General features: G+C 46.8%; 2 protein-coding genes across 26 annotated transcripts in view; one reads left to right on the forward strand and one right to left on the reverse strand.

The window, feature by feature from the left end:
- Positions 1-2,210, reverse strand: part of S100pbp (S100P binding protein) — a 41,120-nt gene extending 38,910 nt beyond the window's left edge. For 11 of the 21 annotated variants that reach the window (XR_015620007.1, XR_015620005.1, XR_015620004.1 and 8 more), the window contains exon 1: positions 2,126-2,210. The gene's annotated coding sequence lies outside the window, so the exon portion shown is untranslated. 21 annotated transcript variants of the gene reach the window in all.
- Positions 2,211-2,402: 192 nt separating this feature from the next.
- Positions 2,403-25,434, forward strand: part of Yars1 (tyrosyl-tRNA synthetase 1) — a 28,511-nt gene continuing 5,479 nt past the window's right edge. Inside the window, exons 1-9 of one of the 5 annotated variants that reach the window (XR_015619665.1) lie at positions 2,403-2,636; positions 8,487-8,633; positions 8,774-8,949; positions 12,696-12,825; positions 18,411-19,965; positions 20,112-20,240; positions 21,498-21,633; positions 22,656-22,741; positions 25,155-25,290. Coding sequence is in view for 2 of the 5 variants with exons in the window: in NM_001025696.1 (NP_001020867.2) it covers positions 2,472-2,636; positions 8,487-8,633; positions 8,774-8,949; positions 12,696-12,825; positions 18,411-18,491; positions 20,148-20,240; positions 21,498-21,633; positions 22,656-22,741; positions 25,155-25,290 (1,150 nt within the window). In the remaining 3 variants the exon portion in view is untranslated. 5 annotated transcript variants of the gene reach the window in all.

A 25,434-nucleotide genomic window follows, 5' to 3' on the forward strand; every position in this document is an offset into this window, starting at 1 on the left:
AATGAAAAGACTCATCTGAAAAAGGCAGATATAATGGAGCTCACTTATCTCTATTTCCAGAATGTTGGTGGGGGAGGCAAGAGGATGAAGAGTTCAAGGCTACCTGAGGCTCCATCCAAACCAGTATAGGCTACACATCCCAAAGGTGGGAGAGAAAGGGAGGTGTTTGAGATAGTCAGTTTGAATTTTCAAGGTAGGGAAGCCTTCATTAAAATGAAATTCTTGGGGTTGGGGATTTAGCTCAGTGGTAGAGCGCTTGCCTAGCAAGCACAAGGCCCTGGGTTCGGTCCCCAGCTCCGAAGAAAAGAAAAGAAAAAAAAAAATGAAATTCTTGCAAGACATGGAGGCATTCACCTTTACTCCCAGCATTTGAGAGGCAGAGGCAGGCCAATCTCTGAGTTCCAGGCCAGCCTGGTCTATACTGCAAGTTCCAGGCTAGTGGTACATAGTGAGACTGTCTCAAAAAAATTCATAATCACGATAATAAAGATAAACATCTTGAAGCTCTTAAGTGAAGTTTCACAATTTCTTCTCTCCCATACTACCATCACCTGCCATTTTTGGCACCTGCCTGGTAAATCTTTTAAATATGGAAGCTTCTTTATTTTTTCGGGGAAGAATATTTTCCAATTTCCAAATTCTCTTAGTTCTGCTTCACATCTCTGTGTGACCCTATTCTGTCCTTCCACTTCCCTCACCTGTCCACCCCCTTCTTCACACTTTAGTGTACCACCCCCTCACTGTTCTCTAACCTCCTGGTTGCAACCTCAGAAACTGGTTCCCCATCTATTTTTATCTTACCTCAAAAAACCTATTCCCTTAGTGCACAAAGGCTCATTCTATTCAGGACAGTAAAACACCAATGCCAAATGTATACTACACATCCTCGTTCAAGGCTCATAAAACCAAAACCACTACTACCAAACTGGGTCTGATATACAGGGCCAAAAGCAAGGATCTTTTTTTTTTTTTTTTTTTTTGCAAAGGAGGGGACTTCTCCTTGGCCTTTGATTTCCAACCTCTCCTAAACACAATACATGTGAAGCAAACAACACACACACAAACGGAGGCTGTTATCATCAAAATGAGCCCCTTCCAAAAAAAATGTTTTTAAACAACGCGAACTGACATTATCAGAAAGAATTTTGCAACTCCCTCTGTGCTAACAGCAAACACTGTAAAATGGAAAGACAACCCCGTCTGGAAATCTCTGCTTTAGGTAACAATTCCTCCAGACCAGGGAGCCAAAAATCCCACACAGGCCCAGGCAGCAGATTTTTCTAAACTGAAGCAACAGGTTTCTTTTCTAAGAATAGTCTATTAAAGCCTGGGGCTCCTAACAACCACGGGGAGAAAAAAATGAAAAATGAAGGCAGCGGGTGAACTACGTCCTCATTTGGTGGCCCTCTTCAGGGCTTATGCTGAGATGTCTGTAGAATTCCCTGCGGCCCTGGATGGCCCAGGGATGCCTTTCAAGGATGCCGCAGGCCTCCCCCTCAGGAACGCTGCCCGCCGCGCCCAGGGTCTTTGCACTTCCCTCCTCCCACTCGGGAGAGCGAGTTCTCGCCTCCCCGCGGATAGCGGGAGAAGCGCGAGTTTCCTCCGTGCCCCTCCCCCCCAAGGGGCGACACAGGTCCCCGCCGGCTCCACCAGTGCACCCAACCTCAGGGGGACAGCCGCCGACAGCCACACCTCAGCAGGCTGCGGCCCGCTGTCGCCCGGAGTGGGTCGCCCTCTCCCGCCACGACGCACCGCGGGAAGCCCGCCATCCCCGCTCTCCCTAGCGACATCACCCTCCCGTGGCGAGGGCACTGGGAGAGAAAGACCCCCTTCCCCCACTGGCGAGGCCGGCGGACCTCGCACGCAGCCCGAGGACCTGACAGCTCCCTTCTCCTCAGCAGGATGAGGGGCGTCACTCGCCCACGGACGTGGAGGTGGGGGGCAGGGACAACCTCCCCGCCCGCCATCACCTCAGGAGGGAGAATCAGCCCTTCCCTCAGCGAGACGAGCTTCCCTGCTCCTCACGGGGGAAGACGACGTACGCGGCCCTGTGAAGAAGCAACAGGCGCCCCCGACCCCTAGCCTAGACGACGGACGCCGACCCCTCGTCCCTCCCGCTCTTCACCTCCGGAAGCCGGGCCAAAGCCTGGGCGAGCGGCAGCACCTCACTCCGCCCCCTGCGCCATTTTATCGCCCCCTTCACGACCTCCCCCACCCCGAGGCAGCGGGGCCAACACCAGGGGGAGGGCAAGCAAACAGTGATTGGCAGGAAACCGCCCCGCCCCTGAGAGGGTTGTGTCCTGGGCAGCCTTCCTAACCCCGCCTCCCATCCCACCTACACTGTTTTTTTCTGGCTCCGCCCCTTCCTGTTTCATCGATTCTTTCGGCTCTCTGCTGCTCCTGACTCGGGGCTACTCCCGGGGATGAGGGAGAGGATCTAGGCCTATCAAGCGGAGCTACGAGCTCAGCTGATGCAACCTGACGGGACTAGCGTGACAGTTCCCGGCACGCGGAGACGGCGGCGAACGAGGAAAGGGCGCGGGTGCCGGCTGAGCGCGGGAAACCGAGAGAGCGGAGCCATGGGGGATGCTCCAAGCCCTGAGGAGAAGCTACACCTTATCACCCGGAACCTGCAGGTCGGGCCTTGGGGTTGGGATGCACCGTTGGGTACTGATTTCCGTGATTCCCGAGACCGATCCTTAAATGTGAGGAGCCGCGGTCTCCGTCCCTGGGCGGCTCTAAGGCCCTCTCTGCTAGTTGATCACTAAGTCAGTCAAGCACCCATTCTCAGGGTGCAAAAGAAACTACAACGGGCTCACTCTGTGTACCCTTATCTTGTACTATAGTCATTCTGGGGCTGGGAACCTCATATTACCCATCCTATTACATTCCGGGAACATTGCTAGACTCTAGGGAATCAGGGCCATGTTCTTTCTCCAAGAAGTCTGATTTACTTGGAGTAGAGGGAGCACAGTGCTACCCAGCCACCATAGTGTTCATTACTTCACCTTCCTGCCTTCTCTGAGCCATCTCTTCAGCCAGCCCGCTCGCTCCCATTACTTTTCAGAACTCAGGTCATAGGAACTTTCTGAGAAAGGCCTTCCTTAAGCATTAAAAAAAAAAAAAAAAAAAAAAAAACCTCCCTACCAGAGCTGTCTCCATCCCTGTCTGCTGGGCCTCAGATGTACCTCCACAGAACCTATCGCTGTCTCTGATTTGTGCTTTTAGGAGAGGCAGGTAGAAGCCAAGTCATGAGGCCTTGTAAACTTTGTTTTACAAGCCAGATAAAGACTGGACTAGAATTAAGCTAAAGGCGGTTGTCCCACCAAGCTTTTTAATTTACCTATCCTGGGTGTGCTGGTACATGCTACCTGTAATCTCAATATCTGAGAGTCAGAGACAGGGGGATAACTGCAACTTGGAAACCAGCCCTGTTCACATAATGAGTTCCTGGCTAGGTAGAGCTCTATACGAAGACCCTGGCTCTAAGACCGTTCACCTCTTTGAAGGGTACATTTTAGTCAGTTCTTGTATATTCACAAGGTTAAAGTTCTAGAATGTTTCTATTCCCAAGCCTCCCCCCAGAGTGATGTGAACCAACCGGAGCATGGTGGCACATGCCTGTAATCTCAGCTGTCGGGAGTGGAAGCAGGAAGATCCAGAATTGAAGGCCACTTTCGGTTACGTAGCTGAATTCAAACTCACCTCCGTCTGCACAAGACCCTGCCTCAGTGAAAAAGGAAGAAAAAACTCGTACCATTAGCTATACCACCTCGTTATTCATCCTTATCCCCCAAGTACTGATCTGCTTTCTGTCCCCAAGTGTATGCCGTTCCTGGGCAGTTAAGATGAGATGAGAGTCAGATAAGATGTGCCCATTGGTGTCTGCTTCTCTCACAGAATAGTGTTACACAAGCTCCTCTGTGATTTTGTTTTTCTCAGAATTTCATTCCTCATATTTTCTTTTTTACTTCCTTCCCGCCTTGCCTCCCCTCCCCCATCGCCCTTCTCTCCTTTTCCCTGTGGCCTCCTCACTTCCCTGCTGCTCATTTCCCTTTCCAGCCCCCCTTCCTTTTCCAACATCCTTTCCTATGACGCTCTTCCTTCTCCCCTTCCACATTCTCCTCCTCCCCAGGCTTGCTGTGTCCCTTCATGCCACTGCCTACTCTGACCTTTGGTCTCTTCCAGGAAACCACTTCCCTTATGGGAAAAGGCTCTGGTGTGTGGGAAAGAATTAGGAGAGGGACACCCAGGAGCAACGGCACCCTGAAGGCACAGAGGGAGAGTGAGCAGTGCCCAGACACTTAAGAGTCAGAAACATGGACACAGAGACAGATGTCTCTGCTATTTATTTATTGTATTTTGGCTTGCTGGTTAAGAGCACTTGCTGCTCTGGGGGAGGACCCAAGTTCAATTTCTAATGCCAATATTAGGTGCCTTGCAGACACCTACAGGGATCTAAGGCCTCTGGCTTCTGCAGGAACCTGTACTCATACACATATACCTATACACAGATATACATAACTAAAAATAAAATAAAATAAGTCTTTAAAAAGAAAAGGAAATGATCCTACTACCAGCTACCAAGGCTCAGATCATATATCTGGGACCAAGGAATCTCTTGTCTACTCTCTTAAGCCTGTACCTCAGGCTAGCAGAAGTTGGCTCTGGTCTACCTTCAAAATAGATTCAAATACAGATCTGCAGCCTGCCTTTCTAGTTCCTTTTTGAGGCTGACTAATATTCCATTATATGAAGATACCCACTCCTCATCAACTGATGGACTGGAGTTATTCTGGCTTTTTTTTAATTATCTTTTATTTTTCAAGACAGCTTGCAGCAATGATTGAATTAAGGAATTAAAAGAAAGATACTTCTTCTAAGAGTAGTTTAGATCAAGAAAGAAGTCAAAATTTGAGTTCTCTACTTCCTACCCTGTGTTTTCTGTCTGTCTAGGTTGGGGTCCGTGGCCTGTCTGTCATCTTTCTAGTGTGCATCTGATATCTGTTCCTGTCACCTGTCCCTGTTACTCTCATTTACTGGACAGCACAGAAATGTGGCAAAGAAAGGGAGTGAGGGACTCTTTGCTAGAGAGATCTTTATCATAGTTTTACAAAGGGAGATTTATTTCATTGACTCAGAAGAGTGCTCAAAACCTTGCACACTTATCCACCTATAGCCGTGTGCTGCTTGCAACATTTGTGGGGCTTTGTCGCCTTCTGACTCGCATTCAGCAGATGACAACCGCGCGCGCGCACACACACACACACACACACTGTTCTGGGTCAGGGGCATGGGAGAGTGTAGAACTTAAGAGTAAAGCTCTGAGGGGTCGGGGATTTAGCTCAGTGGTAGAGCACTTGCCTAGCAAGCCCAAGGCCCTGGGTTCGGTCCCCAGCTCCGGGGAAAAAAAAAAAAAAAAAAGTAAAGCTCTGAGTTTAGCTTGGGTCGTGAAAGCTGACTGCACGGGAAATTCGGTAAGGCTGGTTACATTGTTCTTAGAGACAGGTTAGACTTAGACAGGCTGAGTACACAGTAGGACAGCAGAGTGGGTACACAGTGATCTCAAGGCAGTCCATTGCTAGGTCTAGAGAAAGGTCTGTTTGAGAGCAGGCGGTATTTTCAGAAGCAGTTAGTATTCCGTGGTCTCGCTCCATAGTTTCAGACACCTGGCATTGCTTGAAACTTTTGGGGCACAAATTGTTGAGACGGCTCAGCAGTGAGGAGCGTATGCTGCTCTTGCAGAGGACCCACATCAGGTAGCTTACGGACTCCCTGTAACTCCAGCACCGGGGAGCTGACTCTGAGCTTCAAAGACACTTGTATACACCAATATACTTACATACATGCTTACATATGTACATACGTACATACATACATTACATTCTTACATACATATGTACATATGTATGTACATACATACATACAATTTAAAGAAATAAAATAAATCATTAAAAACTGAAGCTAGGGGTTGGGGATTTGGCTCAGTGGTACAGCGCTTGCCTAGCAAGCGCAAGGCCCTGGGTTCGGTCCTCAGCTCCGAAAGAAAAAACTGAAGCTAATACCCATTCACCATTCCTAAAACACTAAATAGGCATGGTTAAATTAATAATTGTTCTAAAGTCTTTGTTTTTTCCTAACGTTTGATATTTGAGATAGTTTCTTATATAATCCAGGATAGCCTCCAGGAGTTAGAGGTCTGTGCCTTACCACCACACCTGGCTTTTTGTGGTGCTGAGACTCAAACTCCGGCTTTCTCCATGTTAGGCAAGCATCTACCACCCGAGCCACATCTCCAGCCATGGTTAAAGCGTACAGAAGCCATACAGCGGTGCAGACCTGTGCTGCTTCAAGGCAGCAGAAGGGAATAATTTGGGCAGAATGTAGGATTAGGGACTACACCTGATAGAGCTGTGTTGATAAGGACTTGTCTAGTGTGACAAGCAGGGCTGATAGACTATGAGACACTCAGCAGTTAGAATGTCCACATGAGATTTGCCTTTCTCAGTTCCAGCACCAGTTGTCCCAGTAGTCCCTTTTATTCTGGACTCTAAAGCCAGAGCCACATGGCTAAAGCTGCCATTTTCTGTTGCTTGCTGGGGCTGGAACATGCATTCCCCCCAACCTCCTTATTCTGTTACCAGCTTTGTGTTTTCTAACTCCTTCATGACCTAAGCGTGGCTGTCCTGGAACTTGCTCTGTAGACTGACCTTTGACCTAGAGATCTGCATGGCTCTGTCTCCTGGGTTAAAGGACTGTACCATCATGCCTGGATTTAAACTTTTCTTCCTCTAGACTTGCTTTGTCCCAAACTGACCTTAAACTCAGAGATCTACTTAACTTTGTCTTCTGGGATTAAAGACATGTAACATCATGCCTGGATCTGAATTTAGCTGGGTGGGATCTTACCCCAGGTCAGGAGTCCCTTAATTTAATATCTTGGAGCACAGGATTCAGCTCCTTTAATACTCAAACCATATATTTTATATTTTTCCTTTCTAAGCTTGCTATGCTTATTCAAAACCCTTTTCATGAGACTTAACCAGAGAACAAAATCTAAGATGGGCATTTCTGAGACTTCCTTTGTCAGTGCAGTTATCTGAGTCTCACCACCTTAGCCTTAGGCAGACTTTGCAAACCAGGGTAAAAGCAGCCACGTTTGGGGCTGGAGAGATGGCTCAGTGGTTAAGAGCACTGATTGCTTTTCCAGAGGTCCTAAGTTCAATTCCCAGCACCCACATGGTGGCTCACAACCATCTGTAATGGGATCCGATGCCTTCTTCTGGTGTGTCTGAAGACAGCAATGGTATACTCATAAATAAAATAAATCTTGAAGAAAAAAAAAAGCAGCCACGTTCTTCACCAAAATACTACAAAAACTATTTTCTAAAAAAACAGTCTCTAGGCCACATACTGAAGTTCTCCTTTGAAACCTCTTGGGCCAGGTCTGCACAGTTCAAATCACTCACAGCAACAAAGTCTTCCATGTTCCTGCTAGGATAGCTCATTAAACTCCACTTAAAACATTCCATGGCCAGGGTTGGGGATTTAGCTCAGTGATAGAGCGCTTGCCTAGCAAGCGCAAGGCCCTGGGTTCGGTCCCCACCTCCGAAAAAAAAAAAAATGGTTTCACTCACCTTAGCATACACAAAGGTTTGATGCCTAGCCAGGCATGGCGTGGTACTGCACCCCTGTAATCCCAGCACTCAGGAGGTAGAGGCAAGAAGATCAGAAGTCTGAGATGAGCTTAGGTTATATGAGACCCTGTCTCAAAACAAAAGGAACGTGGAATCAGAAGAAACTTGCTGATGTCTAAACAGGAGAAGGAAACTAAAGAGTAAGGAAGACAAAAGGGCTCTTTTCAGCCTGGAGGGCTAAACAGTATTCACCTGCCTTGGGCTCCTCTGAACCTCCAGAGCCTGGAGCTCACTGGAATGGGACTTACACAAGTGAGCCCAGAGGAGACGGCTAAATTGAGAAGATGCCTCTAGGGCTGATGAGGTGACTCACCAGCTGCTCTCACAGAGTACAGGGGTTTGATTCCTGTCTCCTACAACCATCTAGAACTCCCGTTCCAGGGCATCTGACACCCTCTTCAGACCTGCTGGGTCACTGTACTCATGTGGTGTACAAGCATATATGCAGGCAAAACACCCATACTCATGAAACTGAAAAGGAAAAAATATTTGTTGGGGTGTCTACAAAAAGAAGCGGAGGGTAAAAGGTAACTGCAGGGGTCAAGAAGGGAAAGATGGGTAGACCTGTGTGTGCATCCATATCCTAACATCAGTGTCATTCCTAGAAGAGACTAGCAGTAGCAGGAAGAGCTTAGGTTGGCTCTCAGCTCTGAGAACGTTTGGACTCCAGTGACATTTGCCTAAAGGCTCCAAGCTTGGGACTCCCAGTGACACCTGGCTTTGTTTGCAGGGTAAAGGATGAGCAAGGAGGGGAATCGGCATTAAACCAGCTCTTTGCTTCTACAACAGGAGGTTCTGGGGGAAGAGAAGCTGAAGGAGATACTGAAGGAGCGGGAACTTAAAGTTTACTGGGGCACGGCTACCACCGGGAAGCCACACGTGGCCTACTTTGTACCCATGTCCAAGATTGCTGACTTCTTGAAGGCAGGGTGTGAGGTGAGACCCAGGGCTGTGAACCATGCAGTTGTCATTGTTAAATGACCAAAAGAGATACTTAACAGGGGTGGGGGCAGGGAAGTGGGTGGAAAGTACTGGACCAGTTTACCCTTTGGTGACCTCTTGATGTTTCTGTCAAGGTAACTATCCTGTTTGCAGACCTTCATGCATACCTGGACAACATGAAAGCTCCCTGGGAACTTCTAGAACTTCGAACCAGTTACTACGAAAATGTGATCAAGGCAATGCTGGAGAGTATTGGTGTGCCCTTGGAGAAGCTCAAGTTTACCAAAGGCACCGACTACCAGCTCAGCAAGTAAGCTCTTGGTGGCTCCCCAGAGATCTGGTGTTCCTTGCTAATTACAGGGCTGGAGTCCAGGCTCTCTTTAAATTTGGGTTGCAAGCTACTTGATAATACCTGTTATGGACCATTAAACAGTTTATACCCTTTGTTGGTTTAATCGGCCCAACAAAAATATCCTGGCTCGGAAACACCTAGTTACTGTTCTGTTTGCTACAGATACAAATGTAACCCTAAGAAAGCCTCCGCCTTGTAGTGCATAGCCTTTGAGGAAGAGGTGGGAAATACCCAGTCTTCCTCTCTTTCAGCCTCATCAAATAATGATGAAAGAAATGTGAGAGGGCTTCTTTGCCTTCTTCCAGCAGTTCTTACTGTGATGGGACATGGGATGCTATACCATCTCACGTCAGACACATGGTACATGGGATGCTATACCATCTCATGTCAGGGACATGCTACATGGGATGCCATACCATCTCATGTCAGGGACATGCTACATGGGATGCTATGCCATCTCATGTCAGGGACATGGTACATGTAATGCTATACCATGTAAAGTCAAGAGCAGATTTGGGCATTTATGACTTGATACAGAGGAAGGCATACTAAAATATCAAAAGGTGTCTATACCTTAAAATAACTGTGGTCATGTACACACCATTGCTGTGAGAGTCAGTTTTCAAGACATAAATTTTGAGTGTTAAAATATGCTCTTAGAAGTATAGAACAGGGGGCTGGAGAGATGGCCCAGTGGTTAAGAGCCCTGACTGCTCTTCCAGAGGTCCTGAGTTCAAATCCCAGCAACCACATGGTGGCTCACAACCATCTGTAAAGAGATCCGATGCCCTCTTCTGGTGTATCTGAAGACAGCTACAGTGTATTTATATATAATAAATGAATAAATCTTTTTTTTTTTCTTTTTTTTCGGAGCTGGGGACCGAACCCAGGGCCTTGCGCTCGCTAAGCAAGCGCTCTACCACTGAGCTAAATCCCCAACCCCGAATAAATCTTTTTTTAAAAAAAAGGGGGGGGAGTATAGAACAGTGTCCAGGAAGTGGAGCACAGGTGACTGCTTGGCCCTGGGAGAGTTAGAGCCTCAGAGCAGGTGCAGTGAGACAAGGTACACCAAAGCACAACCACAGAAGACGAAAGAATGAACTGCTTTGAAATGAAGGCTGCCTAAACTAGGCAGTGGCACCTGCCCTTAATCCCAGCAGTCGGGAGGCAGGGGTTGGAGAATCTCTGAGCTCAAGGACAGCCTAGTCTACAAAGCAAGTTCCAACAGGCTTCTGGGGGGTGTAGAGATGGCTCCATGGTAAGAACACTTGTTTTTGCAGAGGAGTTGCAAATTCCCAGCACCTACATGATGGCTACATGATGGTTCACAACCATCTGATCCAGGGGATCTGGTGCTCTCTTCTGACTTCTGTGGTACCAGGCATACAAGTGGTACATATATGTACATATATGCAGTCAAAATACTCAGATGCTGGAGAGATGGCTCAGCGGTTAAGAGCACTGACTACTCTTCTAGAGGTCCTGAGTTCAACTCCCAGCAACCACATGGTGGCTCAAAATACTCAGATAGATAAGATAAAGTAAATCTTTGAAAAAAGAAAAACTTTCTGGGCCAGAGAAATATATCTGTAGTTAAGAACACTTACTATGGGGTTGGGGATTTAGCTCAGCGGTAGAGCGCTTGCCTAGCAAGCTCAAGGCCCTGGGTTCGGTCCCCAGCTCCGAAAAAAAGAAGAAAAAAAAAAGAAAAGAAAAGAAAAAGAGCACTTACTACTCTTTAGTTGTTAAAAAGCACAAGACATAAGCCAGACATAGTGGTGCATGGTCTGACCACACCACTTGGGAGGCAGAAGCAAGTGGCTCTCTGAGTTCAAGGCCAGATTGGTCTACAAATCAAGTTCCAGATCAGCCAGAGCTATATAATGAGACCCAGTCTCAAACAAGCAAACTAACTCACTAATTTAAAATATAGATTAATGAGTAATTAGATGCTGAGTTTCAAAGGATGGCAGTAGAGCAACAAGTGCCATTTATAAAGTCCTGAGTAGAATTTCCAGCATTCTCCCACTCCAGACTAAGACCTCCGCTATATCAAAGGTACATTTAAAAAATAGCAAGCCATAGACTGGGGTATAATTAGCAAGATACAGAAGTCCTTGGTTTCAATCTCACACATGCACACACACACTCACCCATACACACTACAATTGGCCAAAAGCCTTATGATGTGGACAACTGGCCAAAGATTAATATCCAATATTTCAAAAATTATAGAATCTGTGGGGCATAGTAGTACACATCTTTAAACCCAACACTCAAGAGGCAGAGACAGGGTAATTTTTTTTTTTTTTCTATTCTTTTTTTCGGAGCTGGGGACTGAACCCAGGGCCTTGTGCTTGCTAGGCAAGCGCTCTACCACTGAGCCAAATCCCCAACCCCGACAGGGTAATTTTTATGAGTTCAAGATTACTCTGGGGGTTGGGGATTTAGCTCAGTGGTAGAGCGCTTGCCTAGGAAACGCAAGGCCCTGGGTTCGGTCCCCAGCTCCAAAAAAAAGAACCAAAAAAAAAAAAAAAAGATTACTCTGACCTACATAGTTCTAAGCTAGCCAGGCCCTTTTTGTGAAAGACCCTACCACAAAAATGAATAAATATTGCAGCCAATGTTTTTAATTGAGCCAGTGCAGGGGAAAAAAAGATTCAGTTGCGCATTTTTTCCCCCCTTTGGGTTCTTTTTTTCGGAGCTGGGGACCGAACCCAGGGCCTTGCGCTTCCTAGGTAAGCGCTCTACCACTGAGCTAAATCCCCAGCCCCCAGTTGCGCATTTCTTAGAATTCTCAAGTGACTAGTAATCATGTGTGGGGAAAAATAATAGCTCCTGGTTGTTAGTCAAAGAAATGGAGATTAAAATCCTAGTGAGAAATCACAATGTAATAACTAAATGGGCAAATTTTTAAACAGCAAAATTTGGTAATAAAATTGACAAAAACCACTTTGGAAAATGGTTGGGTTTTATCCACTGGAGTCTGAGATGTGAGTTATTCTGGGGCCCAGGCCATGTGCCATGTATGTGCCCATGTGTGTGCCCAAGTACAGGTACCCTGCTCACAGACACAGTGCAAAGCTGGGAAGCAGCATCAGGCTCACGACAAGGGTTACTCTAAAGAGGGCGAATCAGGAGAGGACGGTAGGCACTGCAGGGGATTCCTGGTCATCTTTCTTGAATGAGTGTGAGCGTTTTGTCTGCATGTATATGCACACAGCCCTTGCATGATGCATAGAAGTCAGAAGAGGGCATCAGTGCCCCCTGGTACTGCAGGTAAATATGGTTGTGAGCTACTGTGTAGGTACTGGGAACTGAACCCAGAGCCTCTGCAAGAACAAGCGCTCTTACCCACTGAGCCACCTCTCCAGCCAGTTCATTATTCCTTACACATACTGCACAGCACTGTTCTAAGGTCTGGAAGGAAGATTGGGAAATTGTAGTATTTTTTTATTAGGGATTTCAGAAGAGAAAAGGGAGTGGGAAAGTTGCAGTGAGCCACAAGATAATAGCTGAACGTTTTTCAGAAGCAAAAGAAAAAGTAGTAGTTTGGATGAATGAATGAATCCAATGTTGTAGAAGCAACGTGATGATGCTATCCTTAAACTGTGCTGATGTCAGGGCAGTGAAGTAATGTGCTTGAGGACTGTTCTGGGACACTGAGGCCTGCCTTACAGCTCTCTCCTCCCTTTCTTCTTCAGAGAGTACACACTGGATGTGTACCGGCTGTCCTCCCTGGTCACACAACATGATGCCAAGAAAGCCGGGGCTGAGGTCGTAAAGCAGGTGGAGCACCCTTTGCTGAGTGGTCTGTTGTATCCCGGTCTGCAGGTGGGTAAAGGGTGGGGCTCGCGCGCGCACACACACACACACACACACACACACACACACACACACACACACACACACATGGGCACACACACACACCACACACAGGCACACACACACACACACACACCACACACAGGCACACACATACACACACACACATGGGCACACACACACACCACACACAGGCACACACACACACACCACACACAGGCACACACATACACACACACACGGGCACACATACACACACACACACCCATCTTTCCATCCTCTTTCTGCACTTTTTCTTTCTTTCTACTTTTATTTTATTTATTTTTTTTTTTAAAGATTTATTGTCTCTGTCTTCAGACACACCAGATGTCAGATCCCATTACAGATGGTTGTGAGCCACCATGTGGTTGCTGGGAATTGAACTCAGGACCTCTGGAAGGGCAGTCAGTGCTCTTAACCACTGAGCCATCTCTCCAGCCCCTACTTTTATTTTTTATGGACATCGCTGCTTTGCCTGCGTGTGTGTCTGTATGAATGTGTTGGATTCCCTTGCGACTGGAATTACAGGTAGTCATGAGCAACTATGTGAGCGAATTGAACCCGGGTCCTCTGGAAGAGCAGCCAGGGTTCTTAACCACTGAGCCCTCTCTCCAGCCCTCCCTCTGCAGTGTGCCTGAGGGCTGGATGCAGTCCTCTCAGGGCACTGACTACTCATGCACTTACTCTCCAGGTAGCACAGTGCCTTTTCCTGCCTCTCTTCCTTCCTGGATACTTCTTCATTGTAAGTTCCTATCTCCCCTCTTTCATTTCTGTTCTTTTAAGACTGCTCCATTATGAGTTCAAGATTGGCCTAGGTTACATAGCCAGACTCTGTCTTAAAAAAAAAGAGCCAGGTGGATGGATCTCCATGAGTTAAAGGCCGGCCTGGACTATGTAGTAAGTTCCAGGACAAGAACAGCCAGAGCAAATAGTAGGACAGTAAGACACTGTTTCAGGGGGAAAATGCAAGGGTTTCAAATATCCCACAATGGTAGAATGCATGCCTAGGTTTGGTCCCTAGCCCTACAAGGAGGGAAAACATTATTAAAATTTTATCTGTGCAAAGAAGCAGCTGGGTGTAGAAGCTCATACCTTTAACCCAAGCACTCAGGAGGCAGAGGCAGATAGACTTCTGTGAGTTCTAGTCCAGCCTGGTCTACTTCATGAGTTCTAGGACAGCCGCAGCTACATGGAGAGACTCTGTCTCCAACAAACAGCCAAGAGAAAAATAAGATAAGCTGGGGAATCACTTCAGCCAAGACTTTCAGGCGAACATGGGCAGCATAATGGGCACAGTTTTAACGTCTAGCTCAGCTGACTGAGTGCTTGCCTAGCTCTCACAGGGCTATGAGTTTGATCAAGTTTCACATAAGAAAGTCTGCATATCTGCACACTACTCATCCTAGGCCTGTAGTCTGAGCACTAGAAAGGTAGAGGCAGGGGGATCATGAGTTCAAGGTGATGAGGCCTTGTCACTAGAGACAGTTGTGAGCTGCCAACTGGGTACTAGGAATTGAACCCGGGTCCTCTAAAGGAACATCCACTATTCCCAACTGCTAAGCTCTTTCTCCAGTTGGTTTTGGTTCTTTTGAGAAGATGCCACACTATGAAATTTTGCCTGGCTGTTTGTCTCTTTCTTCCTTCCTTCCTTCCTTCCTTCCTTCCTTCCTTCCTTCCTTCCTTCCTTCCTTCCTTTCTTCTGGCCAGTGTGATGGTATACACCTTTTTTTTTTTTTCGGAGCTGGGGACCGAACCCAGGGCCTTGTGCTTGCTAGGCAAGCGCTTTACCACTGAGCTAAATCCCCAACCGGTATATACTTTCAATCCCAGCATTTGGGAGGGGCAGAGGTAGGCAGAACTCTTGTGAGTTTGAGGCCAGCCTGGTCTACACAATGAGTTCCAGGACAGCCAGAGCTGTTAGTTTAGTTTTCTAGTTCAGGGCGACCACATGTGGCTCCGAGTGGCTACAATCTTGGGCAGCACTGACACGGAATGTAGTCATCACTGCACAGAGAGTTCTGTGGACCGTTCCTACTTAACCTCCACATTCCCTCTTCCTCTCTACCCTCAGCCAACTGTGAACTAAATTTTACCAATTCTGCTTTTTAAATTTAGGGCTAGGGAGAGGGTCCATGCATAAGGTGCTTGCTGCTTCAGACCCCCACACCCACACTAAATTTTTATAAAGGCAAGCAGATGTGGGAGCCTACCTGAAAACCCTGCCCTTGGGAGGCAGACAGGGAATCCCCAGGCAAGCTGACTGCTGATCCCATCAAAGGAGAGGAAAGACCACCAACCAGTTTTTTTTTTGTTTGTTTGTTTTGTTTTGTTTTGTTTTGTTTTTGTTTTTGTTTTTTTGTTTTTTTGGTTCTTTTTTTTTTCGGAGCTGGGGACCAAACCCAGGGCCTTGCACTTCCTAGGTAAGCGCTCTACCACTGAGCTAAATCCCCAGCCCCCACCAACCAGTTTTTATTTGGTTGTAGTAAACAAGCTTTATTTTTTGTCTGACAGGACTGTCACCCTAAAGCTACATTTGAGAGAATGGCCCCACAGGAGGAATGGGATTTTTGTAGCCCCAAACAGCAAGGCTAGGGGGTTCCCAAGGGTTTTTGGTTACATAGGATCTTGGCAGAACAGCTCACAATTACTTAGCAGAACATCTTATCAAAGTGGAGGTCAGATTATGGGGTGCAGAACATGTCAAATTCCAGAAAATGGGTCAGGACCTACAGAAAACAATAATGAATTTATTTTGACCTTGTAATATGATAGCTTGTAAACTTAGGATAGACAGGCTGGTCCATCACTAACTAGCAAGACTAGCCAAGTTAGTGAGCTCCAAATTCAGTGAGAGATGCTGCCTCCAGTGGGGGGCAACAGAAACGTCCCAACACCCATCCCTGGCCGCTGTATACATGTGGGCACACACGCTTACACACACATATCAGCTCTTTTTTTTTTTAAAGATTTATTCATTTATTATATATAAGTACACTGTAGCTGTCTTCAGATACACCAGAAGAGGGCATCGGATCTCTTTACAGATGGTTGTGAGCCACCATGTGGTTGCTGGGAATTGAACTCATGACCTCTGGAAGAGCAGTCGGGTGCTCTTAACCACTGAGCCATCTCTCCAGCCCACATATCAGCTCTTAAACTAGCGATTTTTTTTCTTAATATTTTAATTTATTTTATGTACATTGGTGCTTTGTCCCTGTGAGGTGTCAGATCCCCTGGAACGATAGTTACAGACAGTTGTGAGCCAGCATGTGGGTGCTGGGAATTGAACCTGGGACCTCTGGAAGAGTAGCCAGTGCTTTCAACCAGAGCCATCTCTCCTGCCTCTTTAACTTGTTCTTGTTCATGGGTGTTTTCATCTAGACTCTTAAAACAGCCTGCTAGTGACGTTCTCTGTCTCTAGTCTACATAGGCCTCCTGTCCATATGCTGCCCTGTCTGTAACTAGTATCTTTCTTCAGTCCTGGTCACATTTTCCTTAAAACTCACCATTGGCGGGGTTGGGGATTTCGCTCAGTGGTAGAGCGCTTGCCTAGCAATTGCAAGGCTCTGGGTTCGGTCCCCAGCTCCGAAAAAAAAGAAAAGAAAAAAAACACAAACTCACCATTGGCAGAACAGTACTAAAGCACTCTATAAACAGTACTAATATGACACTCATGGTCTTACCAACTTTTACTATTATTACTGTGGGGTTTTTTTTGTTGTTGTTGTTTTGGTTGGGTTTTTTTGTTTGTTTGTTTGTTTTTTGTTTTTTGAGGGTTTTTTTTGAGACAAGTTCTCATTTTGTAGCCTTGGCTGGACTAGAACTTATTATATGAAGGGAGCTGTCCTTGAACTCCTACCTCTGCCTCAGTGGTAGGACTACAGGTATATACCCCAGCTACTTTAATTTTTTTGAGACAAAGTCTTTGTAGCTCTGTCTGGGTTAGAACCCACTGTGTAGGGCTGGAGAGATGGCTCAGCGGTTAAGAGCAGTGACTGCTCTTCCAGAGGTCCCGAGTTCAAATCCCAGAAACCACATGGTGGCTCACAACCATCTGTAATAGGATCTGATGCCCTCTTCTGGTGTGTCTGAAGATAGCTACAGTGTACTTATATATAATAAATAGATAAATCTTTAAAAAAAAAAATAAGAAAGAACCTACTATGTAGAGTAGGCTGGCTTTGAACTCATGGAAATCTGCCCACCTCTGCCTCTCCAGGACTGAGATTACAGTCACAGTCACCATACCTGGCGCTGAGCTCCTTGTCTAACTTCTCCACTCACCAGCACCACGTCTCTTAAAGTTTGCTTTCTCAGACTGAGTCACTTACATTTTCCTAAACACACTCTCTGCCTTCTTACTCTGTCTCCTGTTTGTAATCGAAAACCTCAAGTCCACCCACAGCCTGATTCTAGGAAAGACTTCCCCACATGCCGCTGACTAGAGCACAGGGATTTTCCTCCTCAGTATTGGCCCTGTTTCTAATGTGAGCATGTAGCTAGCCCTTAAATGCTGTGCTGAAATGATCTGTTTACGTGTCTCTCTCCAGGCAGATAATTGAGCTTCTTGTAGGGAGGAAGTGGGTCTGATTCATCCCTGAATCCACAGGGCTGGCACCAGGCCTGGCAAGTAATGCGTGATAGGCCGTGTTCACTTAGTAGTCCTGGTTTACTGGTTTTGATTTTGGGTAGCTCCCTGTATAGCATGGATTGGTCTGAACCTTATAGCAATCTCTGTGTTTCAGCCGCTTGACTGCTGGGCTTACAGGCATGAGCCACTGTCTGCAGTTCAGTATTTCCTCCCCATGCCTCCAAAGAATCAAGGAAACTTGATTCAAAAGCAAAGCAATAGAAAGGATCTGAACCTCAGCCAGCAAGATGACTCGGACAGTTAGTGCGCTTGCCACCGAGCCTGATGACCTAACTTCACCTCCCAAGACCCGTGTAGTGAAAGGCGAGAAGCAGTTCCTGCACATTGCCCAAGAGCTCTGGGCCTCATGAGTGAAGACCCTGCTTTACCTCTTCTCTAAAGTCATAGGCCTTTTTGTTTATTTGGGGTTTGGTGCTCAGGGCTGAATCTAAGACCCAGTGCAAGTTAAGCATATGCGCTTACCACTCACACAGCCAACTTTGAGAGTCTTTTTCCCCAGTGTCTTACTGTGTTGTCCAGGCTGGTCTTGAACTCATGACCTCAGTATGACCTCCTGCTTCTACTTCCGAAGTAGGTGTAATGGCTGGCAGGCAGGCAGGCAGGCAGGCAGGAGTTACTGCTCCGTGCCATCTTCGATGTGATGTGCCTTATTCAGCGGGAGACCTCTGGCCTCACTTCCTCCCCCGCTGAACTAGACTGTGAGCATCCTGAAAGCAGAAGCCATTCCATATGCGGTGTTGTTCACACAGGTACTGAGTGGTTTCTGAGCCACCAGGGAGGCGCTGTGTTGCTTGTTTCCCTCCTGGCTCCTCCCTGTGTGAAATCATGTGATTCGAAATTTTCTGTCTCAGACCCATAGGGACCAATGGCTATAGATGTCTCCATTCCTTGTTTCTTTCCACAGGCCTTAGACGAAGAGTACTTAAAAGTAGATGCCCAGTTTGGCGGTATTGATCAGAGGAAGATTTTTACCTTTGCAGAGAAGGTGAGCGTCCACTCCCCGTTCACACTTCTGGGGTGTGCAGCTGAGTTGGATCAGCTATATATGCACTGGTCCTCAGCACACTGGGTGGTGGCTGTCCTTGTCCGTGCTAACACAGGTGTAACTGAGCCTGCTCTGTCTGCCTCAGCAGCCCACACACCCTTGGTACCTACCCCCAGGAAGGTGCTCTGCTGGATTCGGTTCCGTCCTGTTCCTACCAGTCAGGACTATTCTCTCCTAGAGCATTTGGTTTGCACCCAAGTTCTATAGAATCCGCTGGTCGGTCTCGGAAATGAAGTTTCCCAGGGTCTCAGAGGACATCAGCACAAACACACAGTTCTTTCCCTGGAAAGAGCTTGAATATATTGAGAAGGCTGTTGTCAAGGTTATGGTTTCAGTTTGGGGTTTTTGTTGTTTTCTCTTAATGATTGTGGGTATGCTATTTGCATATATGTCTATGCACCGGAAGCCAGAAGAGGGTGCTGGTGAGCCCCTGAACTCAGTGCTGTTAACTGCTGAGCCATCTCTCCAGCCTCTGTAGTTGGTAATTTTTCAAAGCTTCTTGAAACCTGATTTTGACAAGGTGTAAAGAAAACAACCCAAGCAGAAATATAAATTCCTAGAGTACTTTGACAACTCTAAAACTGTTCCTGTCCTTTGACCTAGTAAACTCTGCTTCCGGAGACCTGACCTAAGAATATAAGGACAAGTAAATAAAACTCGAGCTGTGGGTGAGAGCACTTACTGCGTGATTCATTTCAGGCAAACATTTAGAAATAAGCCTGATAGTGGCAAAGAACTCGATAAGTGTTCTGAGGGCTGAGGAGATGGGTAAGGTGCTTGCTTTGCGATCAGGAGACGCTGAGTCTGAATCTCCACCTATCACTTAAACGCCTGCTCTGAAGCATGTGTCTATAGTAATGTCTAGGAAGGGCCAGGACCGTGGGTCCCAGGGCTCGCTAGCCAGCTAGTGTAGTAGTCAAGACATCGAGCTCTAGGTTACCGAGGAACGCTGTGTTTACAATATTTTCCTGTGTAGGGTGATACCATTTGGGCTTTTTGAGGGGAAAAGAGTTAAGGAGGGGTGTTACTGTATAACCTTAGATGGCTAGAACCTCCTTTGCAGTTCAGTTTGCCTTACAATTGTAGCTCCTCCTGCCTCTGCCTACACCTTCCGAGTGCTGGGATTAAAGGTATATGTCACCATACCTGGCATAGCAGGTTGGCTTTTCTGACACAGGATCCCTTGTAGCCTAGGCTAGCCTCTAACTTGCTGTGTAACCAAGGATGACCTTGAGCACCTAATTACTTCTACCTCCCAAAATCTGGGGTTACAGGGCCCATGCCTAGTTTATGAGGTCCCAGGTATCAAACACAGCACTTTGAGCATCCTAAGCAAGCACCAGCTGAGCTATATTCCCAGCCCTTGTGCTTTTATCTCTGAGACGGCGTCTCACACCTGGCTAGCTTACCCTCAGTGTTTTTTTTTTTTTTTTTTTTTTTTTTTTTTTTTTTTTTTTTTTTTTGGTTCTTTTTTTTTCGGAGCTGGGGACCGAACCCAGGGCCTTGCACTTCCTAGGCAAGCGCTCTACCACTGAGCTAAATCCCCAGCCCCACCCTCAGTGTTTTATTGTTCTTATTTTGTGCTTTTTGTCCTAGTATCTCCCCACACTTGGCTACTCAAAACGGGTCCATCTGATGAACCCCATGGTTCCTGGGTTAACTGGGAGCAAAATGAGCTCATCAGAAGAGGTAAGTCGCTAACTGCTTCTTCACACTCGTGTGTGCATACATGCTTGTCAGTCTGAATGTCTGTGCCCTAAGGATGACCTTATGCCATTCAGCACATCACCCGCCAGGTGGCATCCATCTTGTTACCAGTGCTGCTGGTGACCAGAAGGAGTGAATCACATTTCTTCCTTCCTAGGGCTGTGATAAAGTCAGCCCTACAGTGCTGGGCTTGGTGATGCTGTCTGCTTTTGATGTCAGCACTCTGAAGACTGAGGCAGGAATGTAGGAACTACAAGTCAGCCTTGGTGGCACCTTTACCTACTTAGTCATCTCTACAGCCCTGGCTTCAAACTGTTAATGAGTGTTGTGCCACCTCACAGAACTAAAATCTTTATTTAAAAGTCTTTCTTGGGGTTGGGGATTTGGCTCAGTGGTAGAGCGCTTGCCTAGCAAGTGCAAGGCCCTGGGTTTGGTCCCCAGCTCCGAAAAAAAGAAAAAGTCTTTCTTTTGCCAAGCAGTGGTGGCACACATCACACACTTGGGAGGCAGAGGCAGGCGGATCTCTGAGTTTAGGCCAGCATGGTCTACAGAGTAAGTTCCAGGACAATCAAAGTTACACAGAGAGACCCTGTCTCAAACAAACAAACATCATTTTAAGAATTTATATGGAACTAAAGAGATGGTTCAGTGGTTAAGAGCATTCATTCTTGCAGAGGACCCAGATTCAGTTCTGAGCACCCACATCAGGTGGCTGAAGACCACTTGTAACTCCAGTTTGAGGGGACCCACCATCCTCTTCTGGCCCTGCAGTCACCTGTGTGCACTCGGGTACACATACATGCACTCAGACACACATACACACACACACACACACACACACACACACACATTTTCTTAAAAATGAATGGGTGGGTGGGTGAACGGATGGGTGGGTGGGTAAGGCATGAAAGTAGTTTAGTTAATAGTGTGCTCACCTAGCATACATGAAGCCCTAGGATTAACTCAGCGCTGCATAAAGCAGGCCCAATAGTACATACCTACAATTCTAGCCAGGGAGGTAAAGGCAGGAAGATCAGTTCATCCTTAGCAACTTTGACGTCAGCCTGGGTTACGTGAGATCCTAGCTCAAAAGAGAAAAGGTGTGCAATCCCAAGGAAAAATGGATAGATTAGACTTCATTAAAGTCAACTTTTAAAAATGATATAATGTGTGTATTAAAGCTAGTTAAGTGTGTTCTCATTTTCAACCACAAGAGGTCTCTTCCCTCCTGACGTCTAGGAGTCCAAAATCGACCTCCTTGATCGGAAGGAGGATGTGAAGAAAAAGCTGAAGAAGGCCTTCTGTGAGCCCGGCAACGTGGAGAACAATGGGGTGCTGTCCTTCGTCAAGCACGTCCTCTTTCCTCTCAAGTCTGGTAAGGTTCTCCCCACATGGTTCTTAGGAGTTCTTAGGAGCCAGGCTCAAAGGTCCAAGTTCCTGCTGTGACTGTGCTTAAAATTGTCATAGGCTCCTCCTGCCGGGACTGGCTGCCCTAAATCTCTGCCCTGATTTCATGTATACAATGTGTGTTGTGAGACCGGGCTGTCCCATAGTTGTCTGTGTGCTCACTACCAGCTGGGGTCTTAGGGAGTTGTCAGGCTGCGGAGGCGAATCCGAAGGAGAGTAGAGGCAGACACGTTGAACTGGAATACAAGAGTTGTAAGCAGCGATTTTTGCTGATGCACAGTGTGGCTGCTTATCTGTTAGAGGCCAGGAAAGCTCATCTGTCGAGACCGTGCTTAACATGCACCAGCCTAAAACATCAAATACCAGGGCTACTGAGATGGCCGACCTGGTAAGAGTGAAAGGTGTTAAATATGATACAGGCATGCGTGTACACACACACACACACACACACACACACACACACACACACACACACAGAGGTACATACAGGTATACACACAGATACACATACAGACATACATAGGCATACACGTACACACAGGTATACACACAGACACAGAGATACACATACAGAAATACATAGGTATACACACATACAGGTACACACAGGTATACACACAGGTACACACATGCATGGGTACACACAGGTATACACACACACATAGATACACACAGGTATACACACAGACACATAGGTATACACACACACACATAGATACACACAGGTATGCACACAGATACACTCAGACATACAGACACACACAGAGATACACACACAGGTACATACATGCATGGGTATACACAGGTATACACACAGTTATGCACACAGACACACACACATAGGTACACACAGGTATACACACAGACATATACACACATGGGTACACACACAGGTATGCACACAGACACACACACAGACACATACACTTCTGCACTGGGCTAAGGAGATACTAACAGGTGGTTCCTGACTTGTCTGTTGCTATGTTGTAGAGTTTGTGATCCTGAGAGATGAGAAGTGGGGTGGAAACAAAACCTACACCATTTACCAGGAGCTGGAAAAGGACTTTGCTGCTGAGGTAATACTAGAGAAAAACGAATACCACTGAAGTCTAGAAGCCCTCACCCTCCTGGCTGCCAGCTGCGTGAATGACCCATACAGCTCTGTCTTGCTACCCACCAAGGCTGGGTTTTGTTAATGACTTAGATACAGATTTAATATTTTAAAAAAAAGTAGTCGTGTTTAGCCAGAAAGTAAATAGATATTCTGTCTTCGGGTATAAGAAGCAGGGTTCTCTTATGGCTCCAGAGGGCTGATGTAAGACAGTGGACTGGGAGAGGAGGGAAGAGGGTGCACTTCCTGCTCTTGCAGAGGCTGGGGTTCAGTTACCAGGACCCACATCAGGAGCTCATACCTGTGACTCTGGCTCCAGAGACTCTGATGTCATCTTCTTGCCTCCGGGGCAGTAGTGTACGTGTACCAGGCACACAAATATACGTGTAACTTTTAAAATTTCAGAAAGATTTATATACATATGTCAGGTTTTTAGGACAGGGTTTTTCTGTGTAGCTCTGGTTGTCCTGGAACTCACAGAGATCACCTGCTTCTACCTCCCCAGTGCTGGGATTAAAGGTGGGCACCACCATGAACCACCTTAGAGAAACTTTCTAATAATCTCAGTAGTTGGTGAAGGCAGGCTGACTCACTTGACTTTGCCATCCCTTCCCTTAGAGGTGTGGGGTCAGCAGCTGAAGAGCCAGCTTGGAGGCCATACTAGTTGTAAGCCGGTTTGAGCAGCAGCTGGAGGAGACTCTGATCCCTGAGGTGGGAAAGGCATGTGGCTCCTTAGGAAATGTGTCAGAAACATGGCTCTGAAACTTTCTCTGCTGTCTGAGGCAAACATCAGTACTCACATCTCTGAGAGCAGTTCTCTGTGAGAATGCTGAGCAGAATTAGAAGGAAGCTTCTGGAAAACTCTGCAGTCTCTTATTCCCATAACTCTTGCCATGGTAGGATTTCAGTTGGGTGTGTCCATGTATTTTTGATCTTCATTGCCCGAGACGGAAGTCACTCACTGGTGACAAGTGGCTGTAGGGCAACTGTGGCATGGATACCACAACCAATAAACCAAATCTTAATTCACCTCTGCATAGCACAGGCCTAAAGCTTTGGTTCAAAATCAGCCTGTCCCAAAGAAACGAAGAAGTAGCATGAGAAACAGAAGTGTCATTAATGTGTCACACCTAAGACTTCAAGGCTAGATTTAGGTCCAAAAAGGTTACTGCAGGACACAGACAACGTGAAATATGAATTTCTGAACCACGGGTTGAATGAATATCCCTTATCCAAAATCCATAAAGGAAGACAAAACAAAACCAGGCAGAAGTGGTACAAGCCTTTAATCCCAGCACTCGGAGGCAGAGGCAGGCAAGTCCTCCTGAATTCAGGGCCAGCCTGGTCTACAGAGTTTCAGGACAGAAAAACCCTGTCTCAAAAAAGGAAAAGCCAGGGGTTGGGGATTTAGCTCAGCGGTAGAGCGCTTGCCTAGCAAGCGCAAGGCCCTGGGATCGGTCCCCAGCTCTGAAAAAAAAAAAAAAAAAAAAAAAAGGAAACCCCAGAAGTGGTTTAGAGTTCACATTTCCTCAGCTCTGGAATTTGTACACATGCACTCTGGCGTTTGGGAATTTGTACACATACACTCTGGTGTTTGGGGTGTGACCAAACACAATTCATTGCTTCGTATTCACACACCTGGAGGGGGTTTTTGTAGGGAATTTTTAGTGTGTCTGCACCTTAAAGTTTTGGTTTTTTTTTTTTTTTTAATTTCATGTGCATGGATGCTTGCTTGCTTGCAAGTATGTATGTATGTATATATGTATGTATGTATGTATGTATGTATGTATGTATGTATGTATGTGTATCCCAAGCACACTTCATGCCCACAGAACTTAGAAGAGAATGTGGGAGGATCCTCTGGAATCAGAGTTATGGATGGTGTAATCCACCATGGGAGGGCTGGGAATTGAACCTGGGTCTTTTGCAAGAGCAACAAGTGCTCTTTTAACCACTGAGCAGTCTCTCCAGCCTTTGTGTGCCTGTGCTTTGACTGTAGCATTTCATACAAGGCCCTGTGTGGAATTTGTCTTGTATCCTATGGGTGCCCATACTTGGGAGCATCTAGACCAGCCTTGCCAATGCGGGAGGCTCAGCCACACTACCAGGCACCAGCACTCTCCATTACCATCGTGTCATGTGGCTCTGTGCTCATTTGTGATTCCAGCATTCCATATGGCTGAGCAGGAAGATTGTGTGTTTGAGGGTAACCTAGGCTAAATAGTGAGACCTTCCTGCCTTTGAGACCAGCTACCCTTCTCTGTCCTACGTTGTCTCATAAGAGTGTTGTGAGGCTCAGGGCTGCTGGGAACGTACTTCTGTTTGCCGTATCACCTTTTTAATAGACTCTACTCACCAGGCCTTGTTTACTTCTGCAGGTTGTACACCCTGGAGACCTAAAGAATTCTGTTGAAGTCGCCCTGAACAAGTTGCTGGACCCCATTCGAGAAAAGTTTAATACCCCAGCCCTGAAGAAGCTGGCCAGTGCTGCCTACCCTGATCCTTCAAAGCAGAGTAAGTCCATGGGAAAGGAGCGGGGAGCAGCTCCTGAGGCTTTGACTGACACCGTGAGGCGGTTACCTGCTAGTACACCAACACTGCCTTAGGAGCCTGCCTTGGGCTTAGCGACCTTGTCTGCAGCTGTGTTCACAGTGGCCG

This window comes from Rattus norvegicus, chromosome 5 (assembly GCF_021556685.1).
Source record: "Rattus norvegicus strain SHRSP/BbbUtx chromosome 5, alternate assembly SHRSP_T2T, whole genome shotgun sequence".
Taxonomy (NCBI): Eukaryota; Metazoa; Chordata; class Mammalia; order Rodentia; family Muridae; genus Rattus; species Rattus norvegicus.